This window comes from Chinchilla lanigera, unplaced genomic scaffold (genome assembly GCF_000276665.1).
Source record: "Chinchilla lanigera isolate Chin_1 unplaced genomic scaffold, ChiLan1.0 scaffold00042, whole genome shotgun sequence".
In the NCBI taxonomy this organism is placed as follows: domain Eukaryota; kingdom Metazoa; phylum Chordata; class Mammalia; order Rodentia; family Chinchillidae; genus Chinchilla; species Chinchilla lanigera.
In genome coordinates, this window is record NW_004955443.1 from 489973 (window position 1) to 507702 (window position 17730).

A 17730-nucleotide genomic window follows, 5' to 3' on the forward strand; every position below is an offset into this window, starting at 1 on the left:
TGGTTCTGATTTAATTCATATTTCCTATCAGAATCCTGACTGACATGGTGGTTGGTATCAAAAGTGGCTCAAGAAAATATATTCAAATTAGATCTTAGATTTATTTGGTCATATACTGAAAGGTCCAGAGATTACCTCTTTTCTGGGAGAAATAACTCAATTATAACTGATGGTGGGCTAGGAAAGAATTCAATAGGAGGCAAGATGCTGTTTGTATGGAAGTTCTGGAAAGTTCAAGCATGCCAATTTCAGTGCAATCCCCAGGAATTTGGAATAATTTCATGACTCATGATGATAACTGTTTTCCATTGGAAAGGTAGCTCTTGGCTTGTTACTGGTGAAGGCTGAATGCTTAATCATGAATGAGATATTCATGTTATCTAAACTTCCTGTCATGAGCTTAGTGTTATCTGATGCAATAAATTATGAAATTGGACATGCAGAAGTGATCTATCATAATGTGGAAGAGAGACCCAGCAAATTAAGAAAGCTCTGGAAGCAGGAGACTTATACTCACATATTACCTACTTTGGGACTTCTCTTTTGGCACATATCAATCTGTATTGTAAGCATGTGCCAATAAGAAATAAACAGGCATTGTGCTATCAGCCCATTCAGAGGTGGCTTGATACATTGTGTTGAAATAAAATTCTCTCAGGACTTCAGGAATGTTGTGTTCACTTCATTAGGGAAAACGTTAGTGGCACTGGTTGACACTGACTCATAAATAAACAAGTTAGCCCACTAATCAGGAACCTGGACTGTGAGATGGGAGCTCTAAAAGAAAGGAATATGGCTAAAACTCTTAGAATTGAGGTAGAATGGGAAAATACAACCAGAGATTGATTAGATGAACCATTCTGTGCAGTTAATCTTTTATAAATCCTGTTAGTGTTTGCTTGGTCTACATAACCATGTACTCCATAACTCAGTAGCATCTGGCTTGATAGCATGAAGAACATGGCCTGCTAAAACCTCAGTTACTCTACTGAAACCTCAATTACAAGATCTGAAAGAACATCTTGCAGTGTGTGGGTGGTGTCCTATTAGAAGCTGGAGGAGCCCTCTCACCATTTGATCTAATAATTCTCTGTGACTTTGGGTTTGGTAGTTTGAAGATTCTATTTCCCAAATCCTTCCCATCCTTTCACTAGGGAGTACTGTATTGGAAACTGAAACTTCCCTCTGGCCATTGTGGGATTCCTTGGTCCACAGATTTGACAGGCACTGAAGAGAATCACTGTAGCTGGGTGATTATCCAAGTTTCAGGAGGGAATTGAGTTGGTGGTAGAGTTGGAATTGAAGACCAAGATGACTTTGGGACTCAGGGAATGCGCTGGTTTCATTTCTTAATAATTCTAACAATAGTAGGTCAATGGAATACTATAACAACCCCAGAAGACAAGGACCCATGCCACTTGGGAATGAATATTTGGGCAATTTTACAGATAAAGCACCTCTTCAGCCAAGGTTTTGACAGGGGTGAGCAAGGGAGTGCATAGAAGGCATTCTGGAAGAAATGTCTGTTCCTTAGGACTTAGGACTCGGGACAGGGAATAGAGGTGATGGGGAATTGTAGTGGCATTTACATTATTCTTTTTTCTTGTTTCCTCCCTACCTTGCAAAATTCTCATAGTGGTTAATGGATAGTGGTTTCAGATGGATGTTTGACTAAACTGACATCATCCTGATCACAATATAGGGGCTGATGGAAATTTGTTTGGCCTCTGTTCTGGGAACCCAAGCTTTTCACTCAGATGAAGATAAGAGTGGGTGCTGAGAAGTGAACTGTGCTGGCTATTCACCTCTCTCCTCCTGGATCCGCTCTCCACCCCTCTCCAGCCTGCTCCTTGCTCCTGCATGGACTGTGTACCCAAATCTGGCCTCTCACTGGGTTTGGCCAATAGCGAACCCAGGCAGAAAGAGAGCAGGAGTGAGAGAAGGAGGTCTGTCCTCCTGATTTCCTCCCTGAGAAGCTCTCTGGGGCTGTCTGTATTCCTTGATAGATAGATAGCAACTACTGCTTTCAAGGCAGGTGTCAGCACATATCCCTTCTCCTAGGCTCCAAGCTTCCCTTCCCTCATCCCTCTTGGTCTAGTGTCAGCTCTGTTCTGGCTTCCTGCTCAGTCTGTGTAGCTTTATCACTCTCTGCCTACATCTCTATAATGTCTTTTATAAGTAAGGCTTTCTCAACTTACTCCAATTGGAGTGTGCCTTCTGATTCTTGTTGGGATGCTTACTGATAATATTTCCTTCTGTAGCAGAAAATGCCCACCCCCGTCAGTACACTTCAGTTTGTTAGTTGCCCAGGTGATAGTTCCTGTTTCAGTTCCAGTTGCTCCTGTCTCTTAGAAATGGCTGGTCACTGTAATGCATAGCTGGTCACTGTAAGGCACACTGTGTAAACCAATCCCCAATGGACAAGCCATTCTGCCTCTGCACTTCCTGCTTGCTTATCCCATATAAGCCCTGGACCACAAGAGATTGGGGCCTGATACTCTGGGATGATCGCGATTAGTGTTTGTCAATGTAAATAAGTCTGCCTCCAAATCATTTTGGGTGTCATTTTGGTGTTTGTGCTTGCCTTTGCACTTCTATCTTCTAAGCAATTTCAAGATGCTATCTAAGGACCAGGAGTACTGCTGTAACCCTGTAATCCCAGCACTCAGGAGGCTGATGATTGCCATGATTTCAAGGCCAGCCTGGGTTACAAAGTGAGTTCAAAGCTAGCCTGAAATACACAGCAAGATGCTATCTCAAAAAAAAAAAATGCTATCTAATTTAACTGTGAGAACAATTCTATTATAATAGATCTTCTCAATTACCCTATTAATATCTATCTTCTGAATTCTGTAAATTCAGAATTTACAGATGATCTTTAAAAAGGCACATCATCTCATTTAAATCAAGAGTAACTTTCCTAATAAAAATATAAGCATGGCCCAGGTTTTCTAGCTAGTTCTTTCTTCAAGTATTCAGTTTATATCTGGACTTAATCATAAAAAAGAGCCTATTTTTTATTTTTACAATTGTTAAAGAATGGCATTGGTCCTAATTCAAAATCACTTATAGCAGATTTCCTAGGAGAACATTGCTTTCCACTGTATCTCAGCTAGGTCCCTTTACCCCTCTAAGTCTTAGTTTTCCATCTGTAAAAATGTGGGAAACAATACCCGCTCCCACTGGGAACACTGCATTTACTCCTCTTTCATGTGTTTGTTCACTGACATCAGCTCTGACAAAGGTGAAGTAAAATATACTGGTCATTTATCATTCACAGACCAAGGAAATACATAAGCTAGACCAGGGCAGGAGAGCCTGAGAAGGGAAACCACACTGACCAGGGTGCCAGGAACTTCATTTTTGGCCTTAGTGACAGTTTTTTATCTTCCGCTACTGAAGTCGGGCACAATCGAGACAGCTCACGTCTTAGACTGAGGACTCTGCTCGTGAACAGTACTTCGAGCTCCATCTCTCCACTGTCATGGACTTGCATCTTCCTAACAGTGAGAATGATGTGCTTTTCAGATAACACCTTCCAGTCCATGTTCTGTTGCTGCTGCTGCTGCTGCTCAGTTCAGAAGCGGTAAGTTTGCCTTTTGGGGTAATCTCAGAAGTGGGTTATTTCATGGTGTCTTTATTCATTATTGAGTTTTCGTGTCTCTCGGTATCCGCTGTTCTCTGTGCCCAGGAGCCCTTCTCCCATTTTCTCGCTATCGAATGGCATCCATGTAAAGGTGTAGGTCAAATGTCGGGTGGCCTGTGATTCTTCCTCCATCCACTGAGATACAATTCCTCCTTCCCTTGTATTGTGTTCCAAGGCCTGCAGCCTGGTTCTCTCTGTTTATTTCATGTACATTGCCTATCTGTCTCCTGTTCTATTCTATAATACCACCACTTTAAGTGCAAGAGTCCTGTCTTTGGGATCTGGGTTTCCCCCACACCATTAGAGTACCTAATACTTTGGTGCCCCATAAATGACACTGTAAGAATCAAATCCAAGGCATCCTATTAATGCTAACAGCTAATATTTAATAAGAGTGTCCTGCATATCAAATGCTATGCTGGGAAATTTACCTTTACTCATTTACACAATTCTTTTTACAATTTCCACTTTACAGATGAAGAAATTGAGGTTCAGAGAAGTTGCCTTGTTTACCTCATGCCGCATTATGCACTGGTAGAGTTGGGAGTCAAAATCATGGTCTCAGTCACTATACCATGCTATGTACCAGAGTAGATACCATTAAATGAGATAGTGCACATAACATGACCAACAGAGTGCCTTACAAAGGGTGGGCTGTTCATGATTGCAATCATAACAACTCTACATGCTCTTAGCATCTGTAGTTCTCAGATAAAGAAACTTAACTTCTGAGAGTTGGCAGTTCACCCACGGAGAGAGAGTGGGCTCTAAATAGACAGAAAGATAGATTTGTCTACCCTTTTGGGGGTTAATCTAAGGGATATGTGCATACTGTTTATATGAAAAATCTTTTGTAACATGGTTGCTTGTCAATGTCAGACAGATGAGAACACAAGTAAGCCTGAGCCGAGATGAAGTACCTTCAGAAACACACACCCAGCATCGCAGGCCGTGGTTCAGCGGACTGTCAAGTAAGAAGCAAGTGAGTATCATTCTCACAGCAAAGCCTGTGCCCACGAAGTGCTGGCTGGTGCCAAGGCCAGAAGCTAGGACCCAGCTGAAAAGTATTCGGTTAACAGCGAATGAATGTTCAAGAAAAAAATGAAAGAAAGAAGACAGTTGAAACAGCCTACTGTGCCGTATTTAAACGTAGAGCTTGAGGGTGGACAGCAAATGGGAAAAATGTATTCTGGCTTTTAGCATGCGAGGTGATGATTAAGTTAACGTTCAGTATTGGGGGAAACAGTGTCCTTAAGAAGCGAGGTAAACCCAAACACAAACTTACAGCACAGGAAAGGAAAGGGCCGTTACTCTTCTTTAAAAGACAAGAATCTTTACCGAGAAACCGCTGAAGAATAATCACCTTTTAAGAACTGTAAAGGGCAAAAATCCAGCATCATCCTGGTACCAGTACTTGGATCCGGGCGTGGTGCTAAACTGCACAGCGAGACCATGTCTCAAAACAAAACAAAACTGTTGAGTGTGTTGCTGGGCCCACAAGGCGGTTGTTTCCTGGATTTATCCCAGCCTGGGTTCTGCTTTGTTGTTGCTGGACAGGAGATGGGAGGAACCCGGCAAATTAGCCACATCTCTATCCGACAGTGAGAGAGCGTCCCTCTTGGGTTTTACAGTCCAACAGGGGCCATGCGCAGCCATCCAAGCGCAAGCCCCTGCCGCCGCTCCCCGCCTCTGAGCTGGCCCAGGAGAGGATCCAGGTCAAGGCGCTCTTCGACTTTCAGCCCCGAGAGCCCTGCGACCTTGCGCTGCAGCGAGCTCAGGAGTACCTGGTGCTGGAGAAGCGCGACCCTCACTGGTGGAAGGCAAGAGACCGTTCGGGGTAAGACACGCAGCTTGGCTGTTATCATGCCATTTGCTGTGGACAGCAAATGCGGAAAAATGTATTCTGGCTTCTACCATTTTGTGGCCAAGACGTCCTTGCTTGCTACTGTGTGTCCTTGGGCAAGTCAGTTCCTCAGAGTTTTTGTCTTTATTTGTAAAATGGAAATAGTAATTGCTACCATGTAGGTTCTTATTCTGATTTCTACTTGGAAATTTGCCTTTTTGCAACTGGAAGGCAAGAACAGAAACAGTATTCATTTTGTATTTCTACAGTGATTAGCTTTGAAAGCAAATATTGCAGTAGTTGTGGAATTAACTTGGAAAGAAAAATATCTTGGGAGAAAATAGACTTTTATTAGTTTCAATCTAATATCCTATTAGATGCAAGCAATAGAACAGAATCTAATCTATTTATTGCAATAGGTTATTAATGTCTGACTAGTTCTGGGATGAATAAAATTCTGAGAACTACCTGAGTTCCCTGGGAGGGAATGTTGGTGTTGATTTCTAATATTTGCATTTGGAGATTACAAATATGTAAGTAATATGAGCATCTCAATTCCACACCTCTTTTCTTAATTATTTTTTCCTGATGATTTGACCCTTAATAGTTCTGAGTTTAGACTGAACATGTGGTGGAAATTTTTTAGAGGAAAAAGCATTACTGAGTTCAGGTCTGTGTAATTAGCTACACCTGTGTGTGTACTTTTGGCATGCCACAGACTGTAGAATAATAGTTAAGCGAATGATTCTTAAAACAATGCTAAGATCCTTCTTTGCCATTCTTCCTAACCCAGTCTGTTTCTCAAAAGTACACAGCTACCCATTTAGTGAGTATCTTTCTTGATCGTTTGGAATGAGCTTACAACCATGCACTGAAGTACACGTAGATTTCATTTCCCTGAATCTTATGATACTTCATGCGTCATTCAGCAGTTTGTTTTTATGTTTCAATAATATGTCTTAGAGATCTTTTTGTGATTTCAAACACTGGGAAAGGAATAGGAAGTAAGAAGCTGATATCCTGGTAATAGATGTGTAGATGGTATGTCTTACTCGGAGGTCAATATGATGTATCTCCTGAAAAATGTATATTTGGTGTCTTAGAGGTTCCCCTCCTTGGTATCAGCCTTAGAGATATATTCCTGTGCACAAGGATGCATGTTTAAGTATTCCTTTAAAGCACTGCTTATAACAGGGAAGCAACAATTAGAATATCTATGCTATGAACTACACCATAGCACACTGAAGCCAATATCTTTTGTAATTGGTGCTTTTAACCTAGTTACTCATGCTGACTTCAGATGATCATTTCAATGTCTTTTTTCTGCTTTGAAAATATTTTGCTTTGTGTTTTATTCTAGGAATGAAGGCTTAATCCCAAGCAACTATGTGACTGAAAACAAATGCACCAATTTGGAAATATATGAGTAAGTCTGCTCCTCAGTGTGCCCTCTGGTTAACCTGTGAAAATCTGGGATATTCTGGCAGCTCAAAAATGTAGATACTACTTCAGTCTGTAAAAGGGAAAGAAAGTAACACAGCTGGAAAATTTTTCAGTAAAGAGAGCTCTGATCCTTATCATGGTTGATGCATGAACTTCTTTTTCTTGAACTTGTTTCGTTTTTTAAGGCCACTTTTTTTTTTTTATCTTGTCTTTTTGAGACAAGGTCACGCTTATGCAGTTCAGGCTGGTCTGGAGTTCACTTTGTAGCCCAGACTGGTCTCAAACTCGCAATAATCCTCCTGTCTCAGCCTCCCAAGTGCTGGGATTACAGATGTGCAGCATCATGCCTGGCTCCTGGCCACTTTTTTTAAAAACAGTGACACTGTGAAGCTAAACACTTAAATAGTACTTGCTTTATTATAAGTCCTAAATGAAACATTTACTTTTAAAAATGACATTCGATTTTCAATGAATGATAAGTTAGATTTACTATGTAGACAAATTACCACATTTCGGCTCATGTTTTGATATGTTTTAGAAAAGATAAGAGCTAGGCTCTTGCTGTACTTTGGAAGAAAATGAGGCATCTTCATTAAAGTTTTCCTTGAAATCTGTTTTTATTACAAATATAGATTTGGAAGATGGGAGTGGTCTTTATGATTTTTTTTTTTTTTGAGATCATCGTTCTGCAGGTGGGAGGATTAATTTACAGGTAGAAAGTGGCAGAGTTGAGTGCTGAGTCTTTTTTAAATTTGGAATTTCAGTTTGAGCATCCTCCCTAACATACGCTTCTAGCAGTAGACAGTAGGTGATGTGAGCTGCAGTATTAAGACAGGAGTTTATTGAAAGCTAGGAATCAGATACAAAGGAATGAGAGAACTTTGTCTGGCCTTGGTACTAATGTAAGCCCAGCTGCAAGTCAAAAGTCAGTACCTCTCAGCCTGAAACAGAAACGATTCCAAAAGCTTTGGTGAATAATGTAGACTCTAGCAAAGGAAAGCTGATAACATACGTACATGATACCTCTAATACTACTTTGCCAGACTTCTCCAGTAGCCATATCTGTTCTCTCTCCCTGGCCATCTTCTAAGCTTTACCACAAGGTCTCTTCTCTCTTCTCCCTGCCACATCCTCTCAGCTGACTTGAATCCTTCAGTCCTGCCCCAGGATTTCAGTTTCCAGTAAACCAGGCCTCGGGTGGCTGAGCCACCTTCCTTGGAAGAGGTCCACAGTTACCTACTGTTACTCAAGCACTCCTTATGGGGATCTCATTGCTACTTTCAGCTGAAGGTGACCAACACAACAGGTCTCTCGAAAGGCCAGGTCACAAGAGATTTTGTGTGGAAATCTGCTAAGAAAAATAAGAAAGATAAGACTTCTTTCCATATCCTGACCCTAGTTGTGATTTTCCAGACAATTGAAGGAGATGTATGTGATAGTTCCTAACACAGCGCCCGCTGGTTGGTGAATAGGCACTCACTCCTCGGCAATGTTACTTTCTTTCCTTCCTTTATTAATTACATTGCTCACCATTTTCCCTTTTAGAGTGGGCCTCTGAGGGTAACAGATTATTTCTACTGTAGATATTGGACCATTTGAATTAAGCTACTCTGGGGTTAGGATTGCCATTTCATTGCTTTGGGCCTTGCTTTATATGATTTTTTAAAATCATCCTTTTTAGTGATTTCAATTTTGGGAAGATTCATTTTTAATTTCATTTTTTTAAATGGATCTATTAAATATCAACATAAAAGTTATTCTTAATCTCTAAAATCTATTGATCACATACTATGTGCCAAGGACCGTACTAATGACAATACAAAAAGTGCTGTCCTGGGTGAAGTACTGAACTGTGGACTTAGAAATGGGAGTAGTGTGGTTCAAACCCAGCACCACCACTCACCAGTGCTTTGATTCTAGGCAAAGTAGCCCAGTGCTTCTGAGTGATCAAGACCTCTGATGATCTAAAAAGTAGAGACAATCATGCTTGTCTCATATGGCACGTAGTAAATGCTAGTGATTAAATAATCATGCTAGTGATTATTACTGTTTCTGTGATCTGTGAAATTAACAGGCCAGGCATTCATAGTTTGGTCCTTCTTGCTGAATATTATAGGTGTAAAGTGGACCTTCATTACTCTAGCCCCTGCCCCTGCTGGGGTCACTGCATTTGTTCTGTCTGTGCTTAGTGTATATAGTCAGGACTAGCAGATGTCAGTGCTCTAATCACGACAGTGCAACACAGGACCTTCTCTGTCTTATGGAACTTAGAGTTTCATTGAGAAACAGCCATTAAAAACAAATATATAACTCCAAACTGTAGCACTATGAAGAGAGAGTGGAAGGAGTAAATGTCCTTTAGCAGTTAGCCCTTTACAAGCTCAGGTGATTACCGTTCTTGGCATATTTAATTTGCATCAGTAAGCAGCGTAGGATACCGGGAGAAAACAGTGAGGAAGAGGATAAAGTGTAGACGGGAACCTTGGGCTGGGAAAGACCATTCTTTGGAAGTCACATGAGGACTGAAGATGGGAAGAGTGTGAAGTGGGTGACTGGGGAGAGATGGGGTGTCAGTGTGCACTTAAAAAAAGCTTGTGGTACTGGGGTTGTGTCCAGGCCCTTCACATGGAGCCACATCCCCAGCTCTTCTTATATTTTATTTTGGGACAGGGGCTTGCTACATTGCTCAGGCTGACTTTGAACTTGTGATCTTCCTGCCTCAGCCTCTCATAGCACTGGGGTTACAGGCATGTGCCACCATGCCAAGCTCAATGTGTTCTTCTGATATCTCTTTTTTTTTGTTTTTTTCTCCGGTAACGGGAACCAAACTCACGACCTTGCGCTTGCCAGGCGGGCGCTTTGCCACTGAGTTAAATCCCCAGCCCCTCTTCTGATATCTCAAGGGAACCTAGGTACACAGAGATTTATGGCTACTTTCACTTTAGAGTCATATCCAAATTCTTAACATTGCAATGTAAAAACCTAGTTTTCAGCATGCTTTCAAATTCAACACGTAAATCTTGTTATACATATATATTTGAGTTAAATAAATAAGAATAATCATCTTCATTCACTCTTAACATAGAAAATATCTTTAAACAGTCCATCTTCTTTATAAATTCAATTAATTACATTTCTTAAAATATTTAATTTGCATTAGTAAACTGAATATATTCAATTATCTTTTAAATATTTCACATGCTTGACAGGGTAAATTTACAATTATAATAAGCCCAATGTAAGTCTTTAGAATAATCCTGGAAACCCAATGAATTAAACTTATAAATAAGGAAAATTAAGTGTTTTTATCTGTATGAATATCATTTTAAAATTAGTCAAATTCTATTCAATTTCAAGTAACAAATTTAAAATTAATTATCTGTTCAAAATCAGGTGAAAATTGAATACACTAGATTTCCTTGCCATGAAGCAAATTGCACATTGACTGTCTTGAACTTTATAGAAATACAAGTCTGACTTATCTCATCTCTACAATGAATCCTTCACTTTCTCAGAGTTAGAAAGCCACTAAGGGAACAGATTTATCTTCTTGGAACTACTAGAGTTCCTAGGTAAAAAAAAATTCAAGAGCATAGTACTGTTATTGATCAGCAATCTGGGATTGGTCAGGGAACTTGAGGCTAAAGGATACACAGATAATTTCAACTAGATCATAACTGGACATGCTAGATTTTTTCTTTTTTTATTTTTAAAGATAAAGATCAAAAACATATTAACAAACAAACAGACATAAACAAAACAGCACCCAAACAATAGAAGCAATACAGAGATTCAGACAAGGTGATAGAAAATTGACAATAGATATTGTATTACATATTGTTATCTTCAGATTGGATACTCAGTTAAACAAATATAGGCATTTAAGATTGATTAAAATATTAAACATTAACTGTTCATTTCAATAAAGCAATAGAAGTTGTTAGTATGACTCTCTCAGTCACCCTATGTGTTTGTGTGTTTCTTTCTCTCTTTTCCCTCATCCCAGTTGTTCCCTCCCTTTGAACAGTTTCTTTCCCTTTCACAGTATCTATAATAACTTTCAGATTTTATTTAGTATTTCAGGTTCCTAAACTAGTGAGACAATTCCATATTTACACATGCGAGTCTGATTTATTTCACTTATGAGTATAGATTCTAGTTGCATCCACTTACCTACGAAAGCCTCAAGTTTATCTTTCTTTATAGCTGAATAATATTCCATTAGGTAAAAATAATACATGTTTTTATCCATTGCTCAGTGGATGGGCATTTGGGTTGCTTCCATGATTTAGCTATTACAAATTGAGCAGCTATAAACATGGGTGCACATATATCGCTGTGGCATGATGTTTGTAGTTCTTCTGGAAAAATACCCAAAAGGGAAATAGCTGGGTTAAATGGGACCTCTAGTCTTAGTTTACTGACGGAATTCCACAGGGGTTGCTCCAGTCTACACTCCCACCAACAGTGAAGAAGGGTTCCTTTTTCCCCACAGCCTTGCCAACATTTGTTTTTGGTTGATTTCTTGATGATAGCCATTCTCTCTGGAGTGAGATGCAATCTCAGTGCTGTTTTAATTTGCATTTCTCAAATGACCAATGTTGTTGAACATTTTCTCGTGTATGTATTTGCCATTTGTATTTCTTTATCTGAGAAGTATGTATTCATCTCAGATGCCCATTTTTGGATTAGGTCTTTAAAATTTGGGGGACTGATTTTTTTTAGCTCCTTATATTTCTAGATAGAAGTCCTTTGTCTGAGGGACAGTCAGCTAAAATTTTTTCCTAATTTGTGGGTTTCCTTTTTACTCTGTTGGTGATTTCTCTACATGTGCAAAACTTTTCAATAAGATGAGATCCCAGCTGTCTATTCTTTGAAGTATTTCCCATGCAGTTTGTTGCTTGTGTATATGAATGCTATTGATTTTTGGGTGTTGACTTTGTATCCAGCTATGCTACTGAATTTGTTGATTAATTCTAGGAGTCTTTTGGTGGAGTTTTGGGGTCTTCCATGTAGAGTAGTATCACATCATCTGCGAATAATGTTAATTTCACTTCTTCCTTTCCTATCCTTATTCCTTTTATTTCTCTCTCTTGTCTAATTGCTCTGGCTAGTGTTTCTAGAACTATGTTGAATAGTGGGCATCTTTGTCTTGTTCCTGATTTTAAAGTGAAAGCTTTCAGTTTTTGTTCATTTAGTATGATGTTGGCTGTTGGTTTGTTGTAGATGGCTTTGATCAGATTGAGCTAAAGATCATCTATCCCTATTGTCTGTAGGGTTTTCATCATGAATGTATGCTGGACTTTGTCAAAAGCTTTTTCTGCATCTCTTGGGATGATCATGTGGTTTTTGTCTTTGGCTCTACCGATTGGTGTATTACATTATTTGATTTGTGTATATTTAACCATTCCTGTATCCCTGGGATAAATCTCCCTTGGTCATGGTGTAATCTTCTTGGTGATTATCTTCATTCTGTTTGCTAATATTTTATTGAGTATCTTTGCATTTATGTTCATTAGTTAGATTGGTCTATAGTTCTCTTTCTTGGTTGGGTCTTTCTCTGGCTTTGGTATCAGTATAATACTTGCCTCCAGAAATGTGTTGGGGAGAATTGCTTCTTTTTCAATTTCATTGAAGAGTTTGAGAAGATTGGCATTAAATCTTGTCTGAATTCCTTGTAGAATTCAGCTGTGAATCCATTAGGACCTGGACTTTTCTTTGTTGGTAGATTTTTAATCACATTTTCAATTTCAGTAATTGATATTGGGTTATTCAGGATTTTTATTTCTTCTTGATTCAACTTTGGTAATTCATACTTATCTATAAATCTATCCATTTCTTCTGTATTTTCCATCCTATAGGAGTAAAGATTTTCAAGGTAGGTCTTGATGATATGAATTTCTATAGGATCTGTAGTGATTTCACCCTTTCCATTTCTTATTGAATGAATTTGAGTTTTTTCTTTCCTTTTTTTGGTAAGGTTATCTAGGGGTTTATCAATTTTATTTATTCTTTAAAAAAACTCTTTGACTCGTTAATTCTTTGTAGTGTTTTCTTTATCTCAGTTGCATTAATTTCCATCCTCATCTTTATTATCTCCTCCCTTCTCTGGGCTTTGGGCTTGACTTGTTCTTCTTTTTCTAAAATTTGAGGTGCAGCATTATGCTGTTTATTTTTTCTCATTCTGTTTTCCTCATGTGTGAGTTTACCAGTATAAACATCCCTCTGAGGACTGCTTTCATCACATCCCACAGATTTTGGTAAGTTGTATTTATAGTTTCATTTGTTTATAGATACTGTTTAATTTCTTCTTTAATTTCATTTGTGAACCATTGGTTGTTCAGGAGGCTGTTATTTAACATCCATGTGTTTATGGAGTTTTTGTGTTTCCTTTTGTCATTAATTTCCAGTTTCATTGCACTATGGTCAGACAGTGTGCATGGGATAATTTCAGTTCCTTTGCATTTAGTTAAGCGCTTTTTATGGGCTAGTATGTGTTCTATTTTAGAGAACATCCCATGTGCAGCTGAGAAGAATGTGTATTCTGATGTTGTGGGGTAGAACACTTTGTAAATATGTTATGTCCATTTGTTCATAAGTTTTGTTCAGTTCTGTTATTTCTCTGCTGATTTTTTGTCCAGTTGACCTATCTCTTTGTGTCAATGGGGTGTTAAGGTCCCCCATTACAGTAGTGTTATTAGTTATTTGGTTTTTCATATCTGTTAAGGTTTGTCTTATATATTTGGGTGCCCCCATGTTAGGTGCATACATATTTATGATTGTTATCTCTTCCTCATGAAGTTTTCCCCTAGCCATTATGTAGTGACCTTCTTTATCTTTTTTGATTGTACTTGGTTTGAAGTTCGCATTGTCTGCAATCAAAATAGTTACCCCTGCTTTTTTCTGGGTTCCTGTCACATAGAGAATTGTTTTCCAACCTTTGACTTTCAGTTTATGGATTTCCTTTTGAGTTAAATGTGTTTTTTATATGGCATATTATTGGATTATTTATTTATAATAAATAACATATTATAATTATTTATTTATAATAAATATTATAAATTATTTATTTATAATAACTTATTATAATTTATAACAAATTGTAATTTAACATATTTTGTTTCTTAATCCACGCTGCCAGTCTGTTTCTTTCGATTGGTGAACTGAGGCCATTTACATTAATGGTTACAACTGTTACACATTGGCTTGTCTTTATCATGTCATTGACTTGCTGTTGGTTTCCTACTTTTACTCTCTGTTTAATTGCTTTCTCTGCTAGGTTGTTCTCTTCTATTGTTTTTCTTGAAATTACAGTCATTTTTATCTCTTTCTAGAATGTCTTTTGGTACTCTTTGTAGGGTTGCTTTGGTGCTCATGAAGTTCTTCAGTTGTTCTTTGTCGTGTAAGTATTTTATTTCTCCATTAAATTTTAAGGATAGTTTTGCAGGATACAGTAGTCTGGGTTGGAAGTTGTTTTGTTTCAGGACCTGGTACTTCACTCCAAGCTCTTGATCTGATGGTTTGTGTTGAGAAATCTGCCGTGATTCTGATAGGCTTTCCTTTATAGTTGATCTGTTTCTTTTCTCTAACAACTTTTAATATTCTATCCTTCTGCTGGATTTCTGGGATCTTGATTATTACATGTCTCGGTGTAGTTTTATTTTGGTTATGGCTTGTTGGAGTTCTATATGCCTCACTTACCTATATGGCAGATTCTTTTTCCATACTTGGGAAATTTTCTGCTATTACTTCTGTAAATAGTCTACTTATGTCATTTGTGTTGACTCTTGCTGTTTGTTGATGCCTATCAGTCTTACATTGTTTCTGTTTGCATTGTCTTGCAGCTGTTGAATTATTTCCTGGTTCCTTGTAATTTTTAAGAGATCTTTCCTTTCACACTCATTAGCTGCAATGCTGTCTTTAAGATCTGAAAGTTTATCTTCAGCTTCATTCAGATGATTTTGCCAGCTTTCAATGGAGGTTTTGATTTACTTGATACCTGTATGAATCTGTTTCATGCATTCTAGTTTTTTCCTATATTGTTCAGTTAACATTTCCATTATTTTTCTATGCTCCTCTTTTTTTTTATGTATGTGCTGTTTAGATGTGGTGAGCAATTCTTTCATTATTATTATTATTTCATTTTTAACCTGAGAGATTATTTGTGATCTGATTTGTTCTATGGCTTTATGGAATTGTTTCTTTACTTCAGTTGCTATCATTTCAGAGATTTCAGGTGTATGACTTTCGAGTTCTCCTATGTTGCTGCATCCTGGATTTTTTCTGGTTGGAGTGGAGTTCTGAGATTGCATTTTGGTCCTTCGTCTTGTTATTGTGGATGTTGGAGGTAACGTGCTGGGCCTTACCCTCCCTGGGAAGCTCACCAGAAAATCTCTAGGGTCCCTAGATTACCTGGTTGTCAGGCTTGCCTCACAATGGCAGTAGGAGGTGTCCCACCAGGTCCAAGATCCCCAGGCAGTTTCTGGAATGCCCAGCTCAGATGAGTGCCCTGATGGCAACAGAATGCTGGCCTTTGGGACCAGGGTCCTCAGGCAGTTGACTGAGGGCACCCAGGCCTCAGGCTGACCCATAATGTCAGTAGAACATGTGGTGCTGGATTAGGGTCCTTGGCAGCTGATGGGGGTGTACCTGTCTCTTCAGGGCCTCAGACAAAACTGACAATGTCAGTGAGACTTGGAACACCTGTCTGAGTTCCCTAGGCAGATGACTGAGAGCTCCAGGGGCTTCCAGAGTTTCAGGCATCATCCACAATGTCTGTGGAGCACAGGGCACCAGTCTGAGTTTCCCTGATGGCTGGGTAATGGCAGCTCAGACTAACTTGCATCGCAACCTGCAATAACCATGGGGTGTGGGGCACCAGTTTGAGTTCCCCTGGAGCTGGGGAATGGTGCCCTGAACTCAGGTACAACTCACAATGTCCACAGGGTGCAGCACATTGATCTAAGTTCCCCGGGCAGCTGGCTAATGATGACCCAGACTAAGGCTCACCCCACAACATCCACAGGGCATAGGGCACCAGTTTGTGCTTCCCCAGTGGCTGGGTAATGGTAACCTAGATTTTTAAAATGTGCGTAGGAGCCCTGCCCTAACTCCTATGCCTACATTTTTTATATTAGTCTTATGACAAATGCTGGTGAAGTATATGTTATAGCCTTACCTATTAAAAAAACCCTCTTTTTAATTTTTTTGTATCTGATTTAAATAGATGAAATTTGAAATACCATAGTCCTAACTTCTCTTAAATTACACTTATTGAATCTGTTTATTATTTAATAGAATTCTGCATTATTTTAAAGGATCCTAAATTTGTCACATACGTCTCTCTGCTTTCTAGTTACTACTTTGAAATCATTCTAAGGATTTCTTTTTTTCTTTCTTTTTTTTTTTTTTTGTTTTTTTTCTCCAGTACCGGGAACCGAACTCACGACCTTGCGCTTGCCAGGCAGGCGCTTTTGCCGCTGAGCTAAATCCCCAGCCCCATTCTAAGGATTTCCACAAGTAGATACAATTCTAATTTATATTTTAAAAATTAGCATATTTACTTATTTATTATCATAATAAATAAATACAAAGTAACAAAATTAACATCAACACAATAGCAGGTGAAAAAACATTATTTTAAAAATGCAATTTATGTTAAATTTTCTCTTTTTGAGTATCTTTGTGTGCTTGTAGGTTTTTACAGATTCAGCTTATTTTAGTGTATTATAATCATTATTCTCCTTTTAACATTCAAATGTCGCAACCTAACCATTGGGAATCCCTTTAAGCTGGTTCCTATGTCTTTAAAGCTGCCTCATTTATTCTGAAGGAATTTCTCTTTCTAGAACAAGAGATCTTAGACTCCTCTTAAAATTCTTCCCTGCAATGTTAATATTCATTAAAAAGTCCTGAGTGCTGTTCACCATGTAACAGTGTGGTTACTCTTGTTCCTACTAGGGAGTGTTCAAATTACTTTGTCTAGGATCATCTGTGATCACCTCAGGTTCTCTGTGGCTCATCTTTTATGAAGTTTACTTTCAGTTTGATGACATTAGTATTCGAGATAGCTGACCATTCTAATTTAGAGGCAGCTGTCCATGACTGGATGTCAGGGAGGAGAGCATATATAGAGGTGCGTTCTATCCTCCAGCGGTTTCAGCCATTTGGTCCACCCACAATGATTCAATGCATAGTTATGTACTCATTCTTCCTTCCTGAAACAGAATTTCAGGCAGTATTTGACTAAGTTTAAAATTCTCTAGTCTTGAAATGAAGCTTTTCAATTTTTCTCTCTGTCCTTTCTATCATTTTCCTCTTTTTTCTGAATAACTTAATTACTGACAAGGTATGGTCATATCAAACTATATGTTTACCTTATGTTACTTAGTTATGTTTGCTGTGTCAGATATTCTAGTCATTTAATAATATGTTTAATGCAGAGAAAACAATGATCAAAGATAGAAAAGGGTTAGGTGAATTTGAAGAAAGAAAGAACCCCAATGTGACTCTCCCTGTGCCCGCGCACCCTGCGCTGAGTGAGCAAGTGCTCCAGGAGCTGCTGGTCCTGTGGCTCAAATCCGTGCTTTGCTCACGCTGCCACGGTTCCCAGCTGACACTCGTGGACAGAGCCAGGTATTTCCCAGCAACTTCCTGAGGGCAGAGTGGGCGACCCAGGACCCCGCCGCCATTACAGACTGAGTCTCTCCCCTCCCTGCATCCATGCAGAGAGCAGGTCCTCACTCAGAAGCCCCAGGGACTTCTCTGGCTGGGGGTGGGGCGTGTAGCCTCTCCCAGC

The 17730-nt window shown here is 39.0% G+C and overlaps 1 protein-coding gene across 6 annotated transcripts in view; it reads left to right on the forward strand.

The window, feature by feature from the left end:
* Positions 1-17730, forward strand: part of Txk (TXK tyrosine kinase) — an 82599-nt gene that overhangs the window by 15874 nt on the left and 48995 nt on the right. For 5 of the 6 annotated variants that reach the window (XR_262172.2, XR_262173.2, XM_005391880.2 and 2 more), the window contains exons 2-5: positions 3529-3586; positions 4526-4628; positions 5278-5483; positions 6850-6915. Coding sequence is in view for 4 of the 6 variants with exons in the window: in XM_005391880.2 (XP_005391937.1) it covers positions 3529-3586; positions 4526-4628; positions 5278-5483; positions 6850-6915 (433 nt within the window). In the remaining 2 variants the exon portion in view is untranslated. The remainder of the gene's footprint in view (positions 1-3528; positions 3587-4525; positions 4629-5277; positions 5484-6849; positions 6916-17730) is intronic. The other variant, XM_005391883.2, reaches the window with a different exon arrangement.